Raw genomic sequence first — 15,773 nt, 5'->3', positions numbered from 1 at the left:
TTAGTCTTCAAAACCTTTTTTTTTGGCCCTTATCAATAAGTAGCTCATCCCAGGTTGAATAAATTACCGCTTACCGATTGTTAGGAAAAATACTTGGTAACACTGCTCACAACCACAGTTCATTTAATACCGCGCGTGGTGTGAGCATGCTGTGAGCCTGTGAATGTGAACATCAAAATTTGCCTTTGCGTTGACTTACCTCAGCCGACCACGTGGTTTTTTGTTTACCTCTACGCTGCTATGATAAGATTTTGCAGATCTAACTTGTATTTTTTGGGGAAAAATGTGCGTTATGAGTTTTTTGTCGAGCTTTGATGTTAATAGCAATGTTTTTCATGCAATTTTTCACATGAGGCACATTTAATGTAAAGCACAGTAAGTAAAAAGTTAATTTTTTGGAAAAAGTAACAAGAACAAGTAAGAATTAAAAAAAATGAAAATCACTATATTTAGATAAGTTAATTTTAGCTAAATTCGCCAAAGGCAGAAAAGAAATTGCTAAAAGCTAACTAATTTAACTGAAATTGAGAATTTAGCCGAAATGTGGAATAGAATTGGCATTGCTGATACTGCACTATAAATTGAAATGCAATATGTATTCAGTTCTTACATTTTAATGTAGAAAATGTTGTGTATTAAAAATAACATTACACTACCAACAAAACCAAAACCGGTCAACCAACAAGCAATCGCTAGCATACTATGTTTGCTCTATCTGGCATCATTCGACCGATCCAACGTTCAGGTAAGACTGTGCTTCACAGGATCATTTCTGTAGGCTAGTTTTCACTACAAGTTTTTTCCAACAGGAAAAGATTTCCCACCCACGATGATGAGGCATAGTGACTAACCTGGAGCGTGAAAATCGGTCTGGTTGTGCTAAGTCAGTAATGACTTAGCCGCAGACTATTGATGATCGTGCTCTTTCGCAATGGTTGGTCGCGGTCTGAGTGGTTGTTTTGACACATTTTTATACTCATTAAATCTTACGCTGTAGATAATAAACTAAGTCATTAAGCAGCAGGTACTTGAGGTCACTGTGGACCTTCATGCCTATTATTATTAATTCTTTCGTTCATTTTTTTTTTATAGAAACATGAATCATCGCTTCTTTTTGAGAGACAGGATCCACCGATCTTAGATATAAGTTTTGATTTCAAAGAGATAAGGAACCATCACCCTCAACGAATAGTAGTAAGGATTAGTATTTAGCTATAAAGAGAAAAACTTTGATGTTAATGTTAGTCGTAGGCTTAAATGACATGTATTTTTAAATTGTATTTCTTAAAGAGAAAAGATGAGAGGGTTTTTATACCTGTTTGAGGAGGAGCAGTCGGGATACAGGCTCTACTCAAGCTGGCTTTTCCCTACTCCAAAAGATATTCGGCCCCGTTATGCTTCGCGGTTGGGCCTAAATAAATATTAGAGTTTAAAAAATTGACTGATGTGAGCTTGGCGATGCTCTCTAACTAACCGATGATTTCCTATGTGTTTTCTTGTTGAATACTTTTCTTTTGATTGAATACTTATTTGATTTTCAGTTCAAAAATGCTGTACCGTTTTATTGCATGTAACCAAAAAACCTGAAAGAAAATTTTTACTGATGAAGATTATAGTCACTGCCGTACTTGAAATTGAGTGAATTTAGATTAAAATCTAACAACCGAGGAGCACGAATGCAAAACATACTGAAATACATGTAAGGCGAATGAGTTCAAAAAATTTGGTGACGAACAGAAAAGTGGATGAAACTGGAACAATTTTTGAAAAACTGAAAATATTCATCCTTCAGCTGTTTCACTTGCAATCCTCAAAAAAACTGGAGATATCCAGGAAAAACTGGAGGGTTGGCAACGCTGGGTACAACATAAAAAAATACTGGTTTTTGAAATTTGCTGGCAAATCAAAAAAGTATTTTTTAAACAGAGTTAAAAATTTCTGTTAATAAAAGGTTATAAACATTTTGAATATTTTATGTGCTTTTTGAAAGAAAGCTTTCAACTGGGTATTCGAAGCCACTCTGCTGTGTTGAAGATATCTGATATATACATTTGACAACGCTAAATTTTCACATATGCAACGTACACAACACAGCCAACTCGTTATGATTTTTTGTGGTTCATTGCAACAGAGCGATAATACAAACGATTCCAATTCAATTGTAGGAGATTGTCCTTCCAACTAGAACTCGATGTCAATTGATAAGAAATAATATTGTTTCCAATCGCTTTGTTTTCTGTTCCCCCAATCTGATCTTTTTGTCGTGGTTCTTTTTTCCAATATAGTAAAGACCAACATCAAAGTGCACTATTTGCTCTTATCAGCTTAGCATTCGGTAGATCTCCTATAGGGAGACCATAAATGTGAGTCGATTTTTGTAGACAAGCGGAACAGTACTTGGGTGGGGGGCTTGCGCCCCTTCCGCCATATGTTGACCCGATGTTACAGAACCACTTAGCTCCCAGAAATGTGAATAACATTGCAGATTTTTATCTCGTATGCCAACCGACATTGGTGCGTGAGTGTGAATTCGTTTAACCTACCTGGATTTTGAGGAGCCTCTCCGGAGGTGGTTGGCGACACAGAAAAGGATGCACTCTGCGGAGTTGTAATTGCATCATGCGACGTAGCTGCTAACGATGCTACATGCACTGGCGAGAAAGTCGATGTTAACGATGAAAGCGCTGCGTCAGCCCCAACAAAGAGGTCAAAGGATTAAACGGAGTCACATTAGTAGTTAGTAGTTTAATGAGCACCGGTGAGAAAGCAATGTGTCAGTTGTTATCCATATGGGGGCGGTCAGGCAGGATGGATGCATTAGAGAGAAAAGAGAACATGAAAAAGTTTGAAATTAGTTTAGTGAATAACTAAAGCGAATGATGTTACGTGCGGCGGCCATCATTATTGCGCTCGTTCTTCTAGCTTGTGGCATGCTTTTGCAATGCTGAAATAACGTCCATATTTTGGCACTTAGCCAGGAACTCAACTGTTAAATGAAGTTAATGTACGGAATTAGTTGGCAAATCGCCTAATGAAAGAGAAAAATTATCAAAACTTTTATTCAACGAAACGCTCCGCGCACAGAAATAACCGCCTGAAACGCGCATTAGATTTATTCTGTACTAAATTGAATCATACCACACTATCTCACACTGATTCAGAACAACATATGAATTACCTCAACTACTCTATAGCGATTTTATACACCCAACGCAAACGGGGAATATTTTATTACTTTTGGGCAATGTTTTATTACTTTTTGTGTTTTATGACTGCGCATTATACACAAAAAGTAACGAACAAAAAGTAATAAAAATTATGACGGCCACACGCTTGTATGTGTTTCTGCAGGAGAACATACAGCCAAGCACCGCAATGCATGTGTTGGCAAGACTTCACTCGCTGCATTTGTATTGATGCAACGATCTGGTTCATTTTTGTCTCCCTTCATCCACACATAATCAGAATCTCAACCGTCAACCTCAAATGTCCAATTAGAAACACTTTCGTTTCGTCCCCCAGTGTTTACTTGAAATGGAAATAAGTAATACTGTCTGACCAGAGTTGCCGAAGTTGCGAATATTGTTCTGGATGGGCACGAGTTTTGTATATTCAAACAGGTCCAAATGAGTTTCCATGAACCAATGATTATGTGCTGTAAATAGCTTACAAGAAAGCGAATGTTTTTATTTTTCTCTGACGCAGTTTACAGATCGTGATGTCATTTTAAGGCGCATTTCAAGTCTTTGAAATCATCAACGTTTGCATACTCTATGACGGGGAAAATGTTGATTGGCAGCTCTTGTCATATTTTTTCGCTACTCCGTATGCATACAACGAGCGAACTAATACACGCCCACCGGATGAATTGGAGATTGAAAAAACTTGTAACATGTGCAACTTATGCGACGGTGTGTGATTTTTTTTGACTTGAGGTGGAAAGGGAGCATTTTTCGGCAGAAAAAACGTTGCTTGTGGTTGAAACGACCGTTATTAGATAGTCGTACTCTCATAACACGTGCTAAATATATGACAGTATGTGTTGTTACTTGACTGGGGAAGAATTTTATTGCTTTTTTAGTAATGGATTTGTTACCTAAAATGTAACTTTACGCTATTGCTTCTAAAGTAATAAGGAAAAGTTTTGCGTGTAGCAAATGTGATTTTCAAAAAAGTTGAAGCTAATGTTATTATTCTTTTTTCGATTTTCTGAACATTTTCTTGGCGGTTCAAATTGGCGATTGAGTGTTTTCGACAAACTTTGGAAACTGGTTATTTTTATAAAACCTCTTGGTCACATATGTTACGTATCCGCAATGCACACTGGACCAGGAATGAAGTTATTAGCGCTCGCAAAGTTGCTCATATAGTTAGAACGTCAATGCTTAGATTAGTTTGCGAGATCATAAAGGTGGTGCCTCGATACCAACTTTTTATCTTACATGCTAGACCTTTCAGTCTTCGACAAAGTTGTAGATCAAACTTGGCACAAACTTTTTACCTTTTCATTTTTTACAGGTCTAGGAGTTTCAGTAATGCAGTCATACCTCGATATAAGGCAACTTTATTTTTATTTTCGTTACCTTATATCGAAGCAAAAAAAATTTTTTTTTAATTTATGCAAGAATGTGAGGGTAACTCAAAGATACGTGAAAACCTATTTTCCATAACCTATCAGTATTTTTAAACCTTTCTTATGCCCATTTAGAAATATTTTCAGAAGCAAAAAAAATATTTTTTTTCCAATTGATGCAAGAGGGTACTCAAAGATGCGTGAAAACCTATTTCCCATCCCCTATCAGTATTTTTAAATCATTCTTTTGCTCATTTAAAACAATTTTCAAAAAGCAAACAATATTTTTTAATTGAAGCAAGACTGTTTCCGATCACCTATCAGTTTTTTTCAAACCTTTCTATGCCCCTTTAGAGAGAAATTTCAACAAGCAAAAAATATTTTTTTTTAAATGATGCAAGACTGTGAATTTTTACTGAAGGATGCGTGAAAACCTATTTCTCATCACCTATTAGTATTTTTAAACCTTTCTTATACCCATTCAGGACATTTTTCGCATTGGTTCCATTGGTTTCAAAACTGGCTACAAACATTTTTGGAGGAAATCATATCCAAAAAACTGTTGCTGTATCATTTATTTTCAATTTCAATACATCCTAATAATTCAATACATCTTGCCTTACATCGAGGTATGGCTGTATTTGCGTTTTTGTAATAATGCTATGAGTTCACTTAAATAAAAATTTTAAATTCTCGATAGAAATTCTATAATTCTGTTATATTTTGCTGAGTACGGAAGTTTTTATTTTTACAAAACTATTTATTACAGAAACACGCAAAATTTCATTACTCTATGAGAAAACGTATTACAAACAGTACTGTTTAAAAAAATTTCGACTAAAATATTCCCAGATCATAATTTTCTGCCCAGTGCCTGGTTTTAGTTTATTGGTGACTTCCCATAGAAGCTAAACATAAGAGGAGTGTAGATCATATATTTCAAATAGGTATATATCATTATTATCATTATTATTATGTTAAATTATTAAAAGTACCAATTATAACTAGGGATGTTTCGGATATCCGCATCCGCATCCGCAAATGCGGAACATCCGCATGAAAATTGACATCCGCATCTACATCTGCATCCGTTATCACATATCCGCATCCGCATCCGCATCTGCAGATGTCTGGAAAATCACATCCGTAACATCCCTGATTATAACCAATTGTGACATTTTCGAAATCTGTGGCTTGTGATCAAAGAATTCATAATAAAAGTCATTCAGATCCCCAGACCAACGAAAGTCTCGAAACATTTCATTTTATTTATTTCCGGTGTCTATCTACACATTCTATCGAAAAAGGGCCACTTCTAGCTATTAACCAGAGGGCTGAAGAACGTTGCTTTTCTGTGTTAGAAGAATAGTGATAATTGTGTCCTACCCGCCGAAATTAAATTCATTTGTTTCATCATCCATGATGCAATGCCAACATTTTTTCAACGCTACAGCATATCGTCAGTTTCGTGCAACACTGGCCCAACTAGAAGTTTTGCATTTTTGAGTTTTGAGTTGTGCCAGTGTTGCACGAAACCGACGATATGAAAATCTAAACGAGTGGATAGCGATGGATGGTTAGCTGCATGTTGATACAAATTAACTGATTACTCCAGAATATAGAAGTTTCTAGTGAATTAGGACATTATTATGCACTGTTACCTCTACGCAACCCCTCGTAAAAGAAAATGCAGAAAATTATACTAATGTGGAGACTGTTTTGGGATTTAATTATACACCAGTAGAACTATAACAATTCATTTATAGTTTACTATGTTGAGGTTGATATACTGAACACAGTAATGTCAACAATCGCACACAATAATCGCTACTCTATACAGGAATTCATATCACAGGCATATTCGTTTAACAATGTGCCGATTCAAATATTCTCTGGTCGGTAATTTTCTGCCTAGCTCCTCCCTAGTCAATTTCCTCCACGATTATATACCTACCTACGTCGGTTACTGACAAAGTTAATTTTCAGCCTAACGAACAGAACCGCATAGGGGTTACATGCATTGTTAATACTGCTTTAATTTTCACGCTGCCAGCATCACTATTACTTGGCCAGCAAACATGACTTTTCAGTAGTCGTATTACCCGACTATTTCTGCAGCATACTTCGGGGCGGAATATCACTCATTCCATATTAGTTAGCATGTATTTTCCATGGTACTTTCCATGGTACGGAGTATATTACTATGATTTTCATTGACATAAGTTATGTTCAAACAGTGTAAGTTTTACTGTAAAAAAAGTTGATTTTTTATTTATTCATCGGTTGCTGCTTTTAAGCAGCTTAGTGGAACAACAGTTACCGAACTTTTCCATGGGATTTTCGATAAGCAAAATCTTTAAACGGTTTTCAAGTAAAGCAACGTAATTTGCAGTTTATATAGTTCCAATCAGTAACAAACGAAATGAACAGATGTACACGCAAAAGCTCAAGTCTTAATCAATCAATAATGTAACAGCAGTATAATGAATACATTAAAGTAGATTAAAATCGGAATATAAATCAAATATGCATAAGAATCCTGATGTTTCGAGCATGCTTGTCTTTTCTCCTCAGAAAATCTCTTGAGTGCAGGAGAACATCTTGCACTGCGGAACTGCCGTCACACTAAAGAGCAAATCAATACGCTCATGCTAGAAAAGAGCGACAAACGATTTTTATCCGTTGAGCTACCTGAACGCACTGCGGTGAAATCTGAAATCTCTCTCTTGCGAGACAATGGACTATGGTGTACTTTCTCACACGTGTGGACATCACGCACAATAATTACACTGCAGAGCTATCTGCGGTGCGTTTCACAGTTGGTTTCTTGAGCATGGCAGAAGAGGAAAAGAGATTGGGAGAAAAAAAAATAGACTGCGTTGCTCGCGCCGCTCGTGCCGGTCGAATTTACTCTGGTGGAATTCGTTCGTAGCTACACGAGGACTACATTTTTGCACGGTAGATTTTTTTTTCACCTTCCGGACTACTCTCCAGTGACACTTTTGTGTTTTTCTGCGTTTTCTCTGTAGAGTGATTCACCCCTCTTGTTTCTATCAGATGTGGGGTGAACTGGAAGTGTGTTTGTCTCTCTAAGCTGGTTGAGACACTTTGGAGGGAAGAAAGAAGCAGTGTGGTTGTGATGGGAACTATCAATAAAAATTCTTACTGATAACTATCAGTAATTTCTGCTTCGTTACTGAATACTATCAGTAAATATCAGTAATTTGCATTTAAGTTTTAAGAAAATTATCAACGCTACTACATTAAATATGATACAGATGATTCGAATATGATACAGATTTGGAAAAATATACCGCATCCTGACGGGACTTGAGCCCGCAATCTCCCTGTCTCCGGCATGGTGTTTTGACCAATTAAACTACGGGGGACGGTTCGCTTATTTTTCACTTTCTCTGTTGCACACATTGTCTGCCTTAATGAACTTGAATGCTCACGGGTAAAAGCCGTTGTTAGAAATATAAATTAGTTCAAAAAATTTAGCCCTACGGAGCTCCTTTAATTGTTGTGTCGCACTTGCAAGCACGACTCAGACTGACTTTGGTCTCGATCACACAGGTCTTTAAGAGTTATCAGCGTCAGCTGACTCTTCTGTGTGTGATGAGACATTCCTTTCACTTGTATAAATAACGCTTGCACAGCAGTGTGTGTAGTTAGGGATGAGCAATAGAATGAGTCGGCAGTGAAATGTGATACGCATATAGATTGTGGAACAGTACCACCGTCCTCCGTAGTTTAATTGGTCAAAACACCATCCTGGAGACAGGGAGATTGCGGTTTCAAGTCCTGTCGGGAATCGGTATATCTTTCACTTCCTCTGCTGCACACATTGTTTGCCTTAATGGTATTGCATATGTTTGGTGATTTAGGTTTACATAAGAGAAATCAAACCCAATCTGTATTGTTCATTTTGATAAAAAATAGTAAATCGCCAAAAATTGTATTATGCCACTTTCGGACACGAGAGCTTTCGAATGCCGCAAAAAGCGCTCCCGATCAGAAAGAAAAAAAACAAAAATGTAACAGAAGCTGTTAGTTTGTTACGGGAAAACCCTTATAGGCTGTGTTTTCAAATTGATCCCGTTAGGTGTTAAAATAACAGAAATCATAACAGAAATGATTCTACTGATATCAAACATATATCAAAATTTGTCACTAATGTATCAGCTTTCTAACAAGATAAGATAGTATATAGAACAATATAATAACAAACATTGTTAGAAACAGGTTTTGATAAAAACGAAAAACTAGTTAGACTTGTTTCAAAACTACTTCATTTCAGGTTTTGTTATTATGACACATTCAGATTCAATTTTGTTATCAAAATTATATGGAAAATACAATATTGTATCAAAATATGTTATTTGTATCTCACGTTGATAGAGTTTTGTAATATTTTAGTTAAGCTCTTCTGATCGGGCTCTCACACAAGAAATTTTTTAGTCCCCAACCTGCGGAGAGGAGCTTTTCAGTATTACAGCGATTAAAAACGAGGCTTGGTAAGTTTGGCGTTAACGCTTCAAGCCATTAGTTCGGAGATTCAATCCCGATTAAAGTGATCTTTTTTATTGTATTGTTTTTTTTTGTTACGACACTTTGTTACACAATATTTAATTAAAAAAGCATTTAAGCGTTTATCGATATTTTTTTCAATCGTTATTTTATCTATATTTTTTCAATGTAAATTTAGGAAAAATAGCCCCCCTTAAAAAATTTTTCTTAGTTGCGCCTATATGAAAATTACATGACTGTAGAGTACCTATCTCCCGTACAAAAAAAAAAATTCAGACAATATCAGTTAGAGAACAACTTTACTGATAGTTAATGAAGTTTTTTCTTACTGATAACTATCAGTAGTTACTGATAGTTTTCCCATCCCTACAGTGTGGTGAAAGCATTTGCTACACGCAGGCACATACTGGAAGGGAAGTGCGCGGTGAATTTTTTCTCCTCTCCTTTCACATACTGTGGAGAATGACAAGCATGGTTTCGAGAAAGCTTCGGCTTCGGATGAACGTTTAAAATTGGCGCTCAAAAAATCGACTCTTCCATCCCTAACACTGCTTCAACGGTAGCAGCCTTCAAACCAAAACCAATACCAGTTCAAATCACCATGACGATACCACCACTTCGAGTAGTGGGCCGACGCTAGATCCTGCAGAGCACTGCGTCTTCGCCGTTATGGTATTTCTTCATGACCGACGCAACTTCCGGCAGGCACTTCGTACTATAAATTTTCCCGTTTTCGGCTAGTGCGGAGTAAAAGAAGCGCGGCTTTGACTTCCCCTTCTCGCTGATTGTCAGCCACAACAGCAGCTTCTTGGGGAACTTGGTGTGTGGAAGTGTGTGGAACCTCGGAGCTCACTTCCTTCGTGGGGGAAAAATACGAAGTGCCCTGCCAGTCGTTGCCATCCAGGGTGAGACAGGTCTCGTCGTCCAAGAAAATCGGCTTGAAAATCTTATTCAGCCGCTGTCGCTGCATCGTTACCTGCAGCTCCGAGACGGTACTGCCGCTACCTGACATGTATGTCCATGTTCGCCAGGTTTTTTTTTACTGTTTGGCCAGTTGTACCGACCTTGATGTCCGTTTTCGACAAGGCGGAGTATCGTTCTTTGGATATGCACACTGCTGAACGGAGTAGCCACACTGTTTTCGCCATCACAATTACACCTCAACTGATAGAGCGGTCATTTTTTTTTTGCTGACTTATGCGTTACTATGATTGATGTTGAGTAGTTTCGTCAGTGCGTATGAAGGTAAACCCATGAAAAATCTGCATTTTTTGTCTATTTTTTTTAATGCAAAAGTTAATCTCCGTAATTTTTTTTACCGTACTCGATGATAAGATCTATTTCTATAAGATTTAGAGGGTTTGGAATGCAGTCATGTAAAGTTTACAATTTACTGTTTACTGTTTCCTGTTCATTGTTTACTTTTTACTGTTCACTGTTTACTATTTACTATTTACTATTTACTATTTACTGTTTACTGTTTACTGTTTACTGTTTCTGTTTACTGTTTACTGTTTACTGTTTACTGTTTACTGTTTACTGTTTACTGTTTACTGTTTACTGTTTACTGTTTACTGTTTACTGTTTACTGTTTACTGTTTACTGTTTACTGTTTACTGTTTACTGTTTACTGTTTACTGTTTACTGTTTACTGTTTACTGTTTACTGTTTACTGTTTACTGTTTACTGTTTACTGTTTACTGTTTACTGTTTACTGTTTACTGTTTACTGTTTACTGTTTACTGTTTACTGTTTACTGTTTACTGTTTACTGTTTACTGTTTACTTTTACTGTTTACTGTTTACTGTTTACTGTTTACTGTTTACTGTTTACTGTTTACTGTTTACTTTTACTGTTTACTGTTTACTGTTTACTGTTTACTGTTTACTGTTGACTGTTTACTGTTTCCTGTTTACTGTTTACTGTTTACTGTTTACTGTTTACTGTTTACTGTTTACTGTTGACTGTTTACTGTTTACTGTTTACTGTTTACTGTTTACTGTTTACTGTTTACTGTTTACTGTTGACTGTTTACTGTTTACTGTTTACTGTTTACTGTTTACTGTTTACTGTTTACTGTTTACTGTTTACTGTTTACTGTTTACTGTTTACTGTTTACTGTTTACTGTTTACTGTTTACTGTTTACTGTTTACTGTTGACTGTTGACTGTTGACTGTTGACTGTTTACTGTTTACTGTTTACTGTTTACTGTTTACTGTTTACTGTTTACTGTTTACTGTTTACTGTTTACTGTTTACTGTTTACTGTTTACTGTTTACTGTTTGCTGTTTACTGTTTACTGTTTACTGTTTACTGTTTACTGTTTACTGTTTACTGTTTACTGTTTACTGTTTACTGTTTACTGTTTACTGTTTACTGTTTACTGTTTACTGTTTACTGTTTACTGTTTACTGTTTACTGTTTACTGTTTACTGTTTACTGTTAACTGTTAACTGTTAACTGTTCACTGTTTATTGTTTACTATTTTTTATTCACTACTTTTGTTTCTTGATTGCCACAAAATATATTCAGAGTGAAATGTAAACAATGAGAAATATCACTTTTGAAATTCGCAAGTACATTCTGTTCATTGTTTACTGTTTACTGTTTACTGTTTACTGTTTACTGTTTACTGTTTACTGTTTACTGTTTACTGTTTACTGTTTACTGTTTACTGTTTACTGTTTACTGTTTACTGTTTACTGTTTACTGTTTACTGTTTACTGTTTACTGTTTACTGTTTACTGTTTACTGTTTACTGTTTACTGTTTACTGTTTACTGTTTACTGTTTACTGTTTACTGTTTACTGTTTACTGTTGACTGTTTACTGTTTACTGTTTACTGTTTACTGTTTACTGTTTACTGTTTACTGTTTACTGTTTACTGTTTACTGTTTACTGTTTACTGTTGACTGTTGACTGTTGACTGTTTACTGTTTACTGTTTACTGTTTACTGTTTACTGTTTACTGTTTACTGTTTACTGTTTACTGTTTACTGTTTACTGTTTACTGTTTACTGTTTACTGTTTACTGTTTGCTGTTTACTGTTTACTGTTTACTGTTTACTGTTTACTGTTTACTGTTTACTGTTTACTGTTTACTGTTTACTGTTTACTGTTTACTGTTTACTGTTTACTGTTTACTGTTTACTGTTTACTGTTTACTGTTTACTGTTTACTGTTTACTGTTTACTGTTTACTGTTAACTGTTAACTGTTAACTGTTCACTGTTTATTGTTTACTATTTTTTATTCACTACTCAATGTTTTTGTTTCTTGATTGCCACAAAATATATTCAGAGTGAAATGTAAACAATGAGAAATATCACTTTTGAAATTCGCAAGTACATTCTGTTCATTGTTTACTGTTTACTGTTTACTGTTTACTGTTTACTGTTTACTGTTTACTGTTTACTGTTTACTGTTTACTGTTTACTGTTTACTGTTTACTGTTTACTGTTTACTGTTTACTGTTTACTGTTTACTGTTTACTGTTTACTGTTTACTGTTTACTGTTTACTGTTTACTGTTTACTGTTTACTGTTTACTGTTTACTGTTTACTGTTTACTGTTTACTGTTGACTGTTGACTGTTGACTGTTTACTGTTTACTGTTTACTGTTTACTGTTTACTGTTTACTGTTTACTGTTTACTGTTTACTGTTTACTGTTTACTGTTTACTGTTTACTGTTTACTGTTTACTGTTTACTGTTTACTGTTTACTGTTTGCTGTTTACTGTTTACTGTTTACTGTTTACTGTTTACTGTTTACTGTTTACTGTTTACTGTTTACTGTTTACTGTTTACTGTTTACTGTTTACTGTTTACTGTTTACTGTTTACTGTTTACTGTTTACTGTTTACTGTTTACTGTTTACTGTTTACTGTTAACTGTTAACTGTTAACTGTTTACTGTTTATTGTTTACTATTTTTTATTCACTACTCAATGTTTTTGTTTCTTGATTGCCACAAAATATATTCAGAGTGAAATGTAAACAATGAGAAATATCACTTTTGAAATTCGCAAGTACATTCTGTTCATTGTTTACTGTTTACTGTTTACTGTTTACTGTTTACTGTTTACTGTTTACTGTTTACTGTTTACTGTTTACTGTTTACTGTTTACTGTTTACTGTTTACTGTTTACTGTTTACTGTTTACTGTTTACTGTTTACTGTTTACTGTTTACTGTTTACTGTTTACTGTTTACTGTTTACTGTTTACTGTTTACTGTTTACTGTTGACTGTTTACTGTTTACTGTTTACTGTTTACTGTTTACTGATTACTGTTTACTGTTTACTGTTTACTGTTTACTGTTTACTGTTTACTGTTTACTGTTTACTGTTTACTGTTTACTGTTTACTGTTTACTGTTTACTGTTTACTGTTTACTGTTTACTGTTTACTGTTTACTGTTTACTGTTTACTGTTTACTGTTTACTGTTTACTGTTTACTGTTTACTGTTTACTGTTGACTGTTTACTGTTTACTGTTTACTGTTTACTGTTTACTGTTTACTGTTTACTGTTTACTGTTTACTGTTTACTGTTTACTGTTTACTGTTTACTGTTTACTGTTTACTGTTTGCTGTTTACTGTTTACTGTTTACTGTTTACTGTTTACTGTTTACTGTTTACTGTTTACTGTTTACTGTTTACTGTTTACTGTTTACTGTTTACTGTTTACTGTTTACTGTTTACTGTTTACTGTTTACTGTTTACTGTTTACTGTTAACTGTTAACTGTTAACTGTTCACTGTTTATTGTTTACTATTTTTTATTCACTACTCAATGTTTTTGTTTCTTGATTGCCACAAAATATATTCAGAGTGAAATGTAAACAATGAGAAATATCACTTTTGAAATTCGCAAGTACATTCTGTTCATTGTTTACTGTTTACTGTTTACTGTTTACTGTTTACTGTTTACTGTTTACTGTTTACTGTTTACTGTTTACTGTTTACTGTTTACTGTTTACTGTTTACTGTTTACTGTTTACTGTTTACTGTTTACTGTTTACTGTTTACTGTTTACTGTTTACTGTTTACTGTTTACTGTTTACTGTTTACTGTTTACTGTTTACTGTTTACTGTTAACTGTTAACTGTTCACTGTTTATTGTTTACTATTTTTTATTCACTACTCAATGTTCTTGTTTCTTGATTGCCACAAAATATATTCAGAGTGAAATGTAAACAATGAGAAATATCACTTTTGAAATTCGCAAGTACATTCTCAAATCGCAATTTAAATTGAAGTAAAGAAAATAGACTTTAACACAATAAATTGACATCGAATGAACCTGTTTTATAGTTCCTCAAACCGAACTAAATCTGCGCATTTATGCTAAAAATTTGCATTTTTCTTGTTTCACCCTTTTAATGAAACATTTGGACAATGAAATTCGCCCATCTCTATTTCGCCTTGTTTACATTTTTCGTTTAGTTTCATCAGTTTAAATGCGCCGGTGGACTGCTGCGATTCTATCGATCTCATACCTGAGCTCGAGCATACAAAGGCAGACTTGTTTAACCAAAAGGGTTGAACCTCGCCAACTGGAAGGTTAAATTGATATCCATACATATAAAAATGGAGCTCTGTCTGTCTGTCTGATCCATATGGACTTGTGAAATGACTAAACCGATTAGCGTGAAAATTTGTGTGTAGGGGTTTTTAGGGCCGGGGAAGGTTCTTATGATAATTTACGTATGAATGAATGGAACGAAAATTTCTGCATTACTCGGAAAATAATCAAGAAAATGGAATCAAATTTGGCGTGTTGTGGTTCACGGGAACAAGAAAAATTTCTGTAGTAGATCAATACCTCTCCTGTAGAAGGGAAGGCTTCCATATAAACGAAACATAAATTTCTACGTAACTCAAGAACTAATCAAGCAAATGGAACCAAGTTTGGAAAGTGAGGATTTTAGAGTACAATAAACGTTTTCATGATGGATTGACACCCTTCCCGAATAAATCAGTAGATTGTAGAAATAATCACGAAGAAGTAACTAACTATTCAACGACTCATGCCTCGAAACCTGAACCAACCAAAAGCATCTGAAAACCAATCTATTACAAACAACGATACTTTAAGACAAATTTTATGATGAAAATGTTCTCTTTTCGATTAAACCATTCATTTCAATGATTTGCATTCCGAGTATCCAATGTCCGACTTGTCATGCATTTGCAAATAAACAGCAAAACCAATCCTTGAAAGTATGTGGAATCAATTTAGAATGTTTAAAATTATTTAAATAACCAACATGGGCGGGACGAAGTTTGCCGGGACAGCTAATATAAATGAAAAATTAATTTAAACCATGATCGCTCTTCTGATGCTTAAACTGCCGGTAACCGCAAGTCAATCTCATCTGTAATTTTGTCAATTTTGAGTTAAAATCGGATTCTGGCCTAGCATTGTGTGTATTTTCAGATGTACCGATATAAAATAGTGGTTTGTTCAACAAAAGTGGAAATCAATACCAAGTCGAATTGTCCCATCATGAAAAGTAACCGCAAGTCAGTCCCAATTAAAAAAAAATAAAATGGATGGGGAGTGGAGAAGAGAAGTTCGATATGACCGTTTATATGAAAATAAGTTATCTAGTAACAATTATCAATTATTGGGATTATTTTTTGGTTCGATATGGTGATGAATTTATGTGC

General features: G+C 34.9%; 1 protein-coding gene and 1 non-coding gene across 3 annotated transcripts in view; one reads left to right on the top strand and one right to left on the bottom strand.

Annotated features, from left to right (window-relative positions):
* LOC129723539 (peroxidasin) overlaps positions 1 to 15,773 on the bottom strand; it is a 248,700-nt gene that overhangs the window by 86,853 nt on the left and 146,074 nt on the right. Inside the window, exon 8 of one of the 2 annotated variants that reach the window (XM_055677818.1) lies at positions 2,544 to 2,684. The exons of the other annotated variant lie outside the window; for it this stretch is intronic. Within the exon in view, the coding sequence (XP_055533793.1) occupies positions 2,544 to 2,684 (141 nt within the window). The remainder of the gene's footprint in view (positions 1 to 2,543; positions 2,685 to 15,773) is intronic. 2 annotated transcript variants of the gene reach the window in all.
* Positions 748 to 955, top strand: LOC129726259 (small nucleolar RNA U3). The gene has a single exon (XR_008728308.1). It is a non-coding gene; the product is annotated as a small nucleolar RNA U3 (small nucleolar RNA).

Source organism: Wyeomyia smithii, chromosome 2 (genome assembly GCF_029784165.1).
Source record: "Wyeomyia smithii strain HCP4-BCI-WySm-NY-G18 chromosome 2, ASM2978416v1, whole genome shotgun sequence".
Taxonomy (NCBI): Eukaryota; Metazoa; Arthropoda; class Insecta; order Diptera; family Culicidae; genus Wyeomyia; species Wyeomyia smithii.
This window is presented reverse-complemented; position numbering and strand designations above follow the sequence as displayed.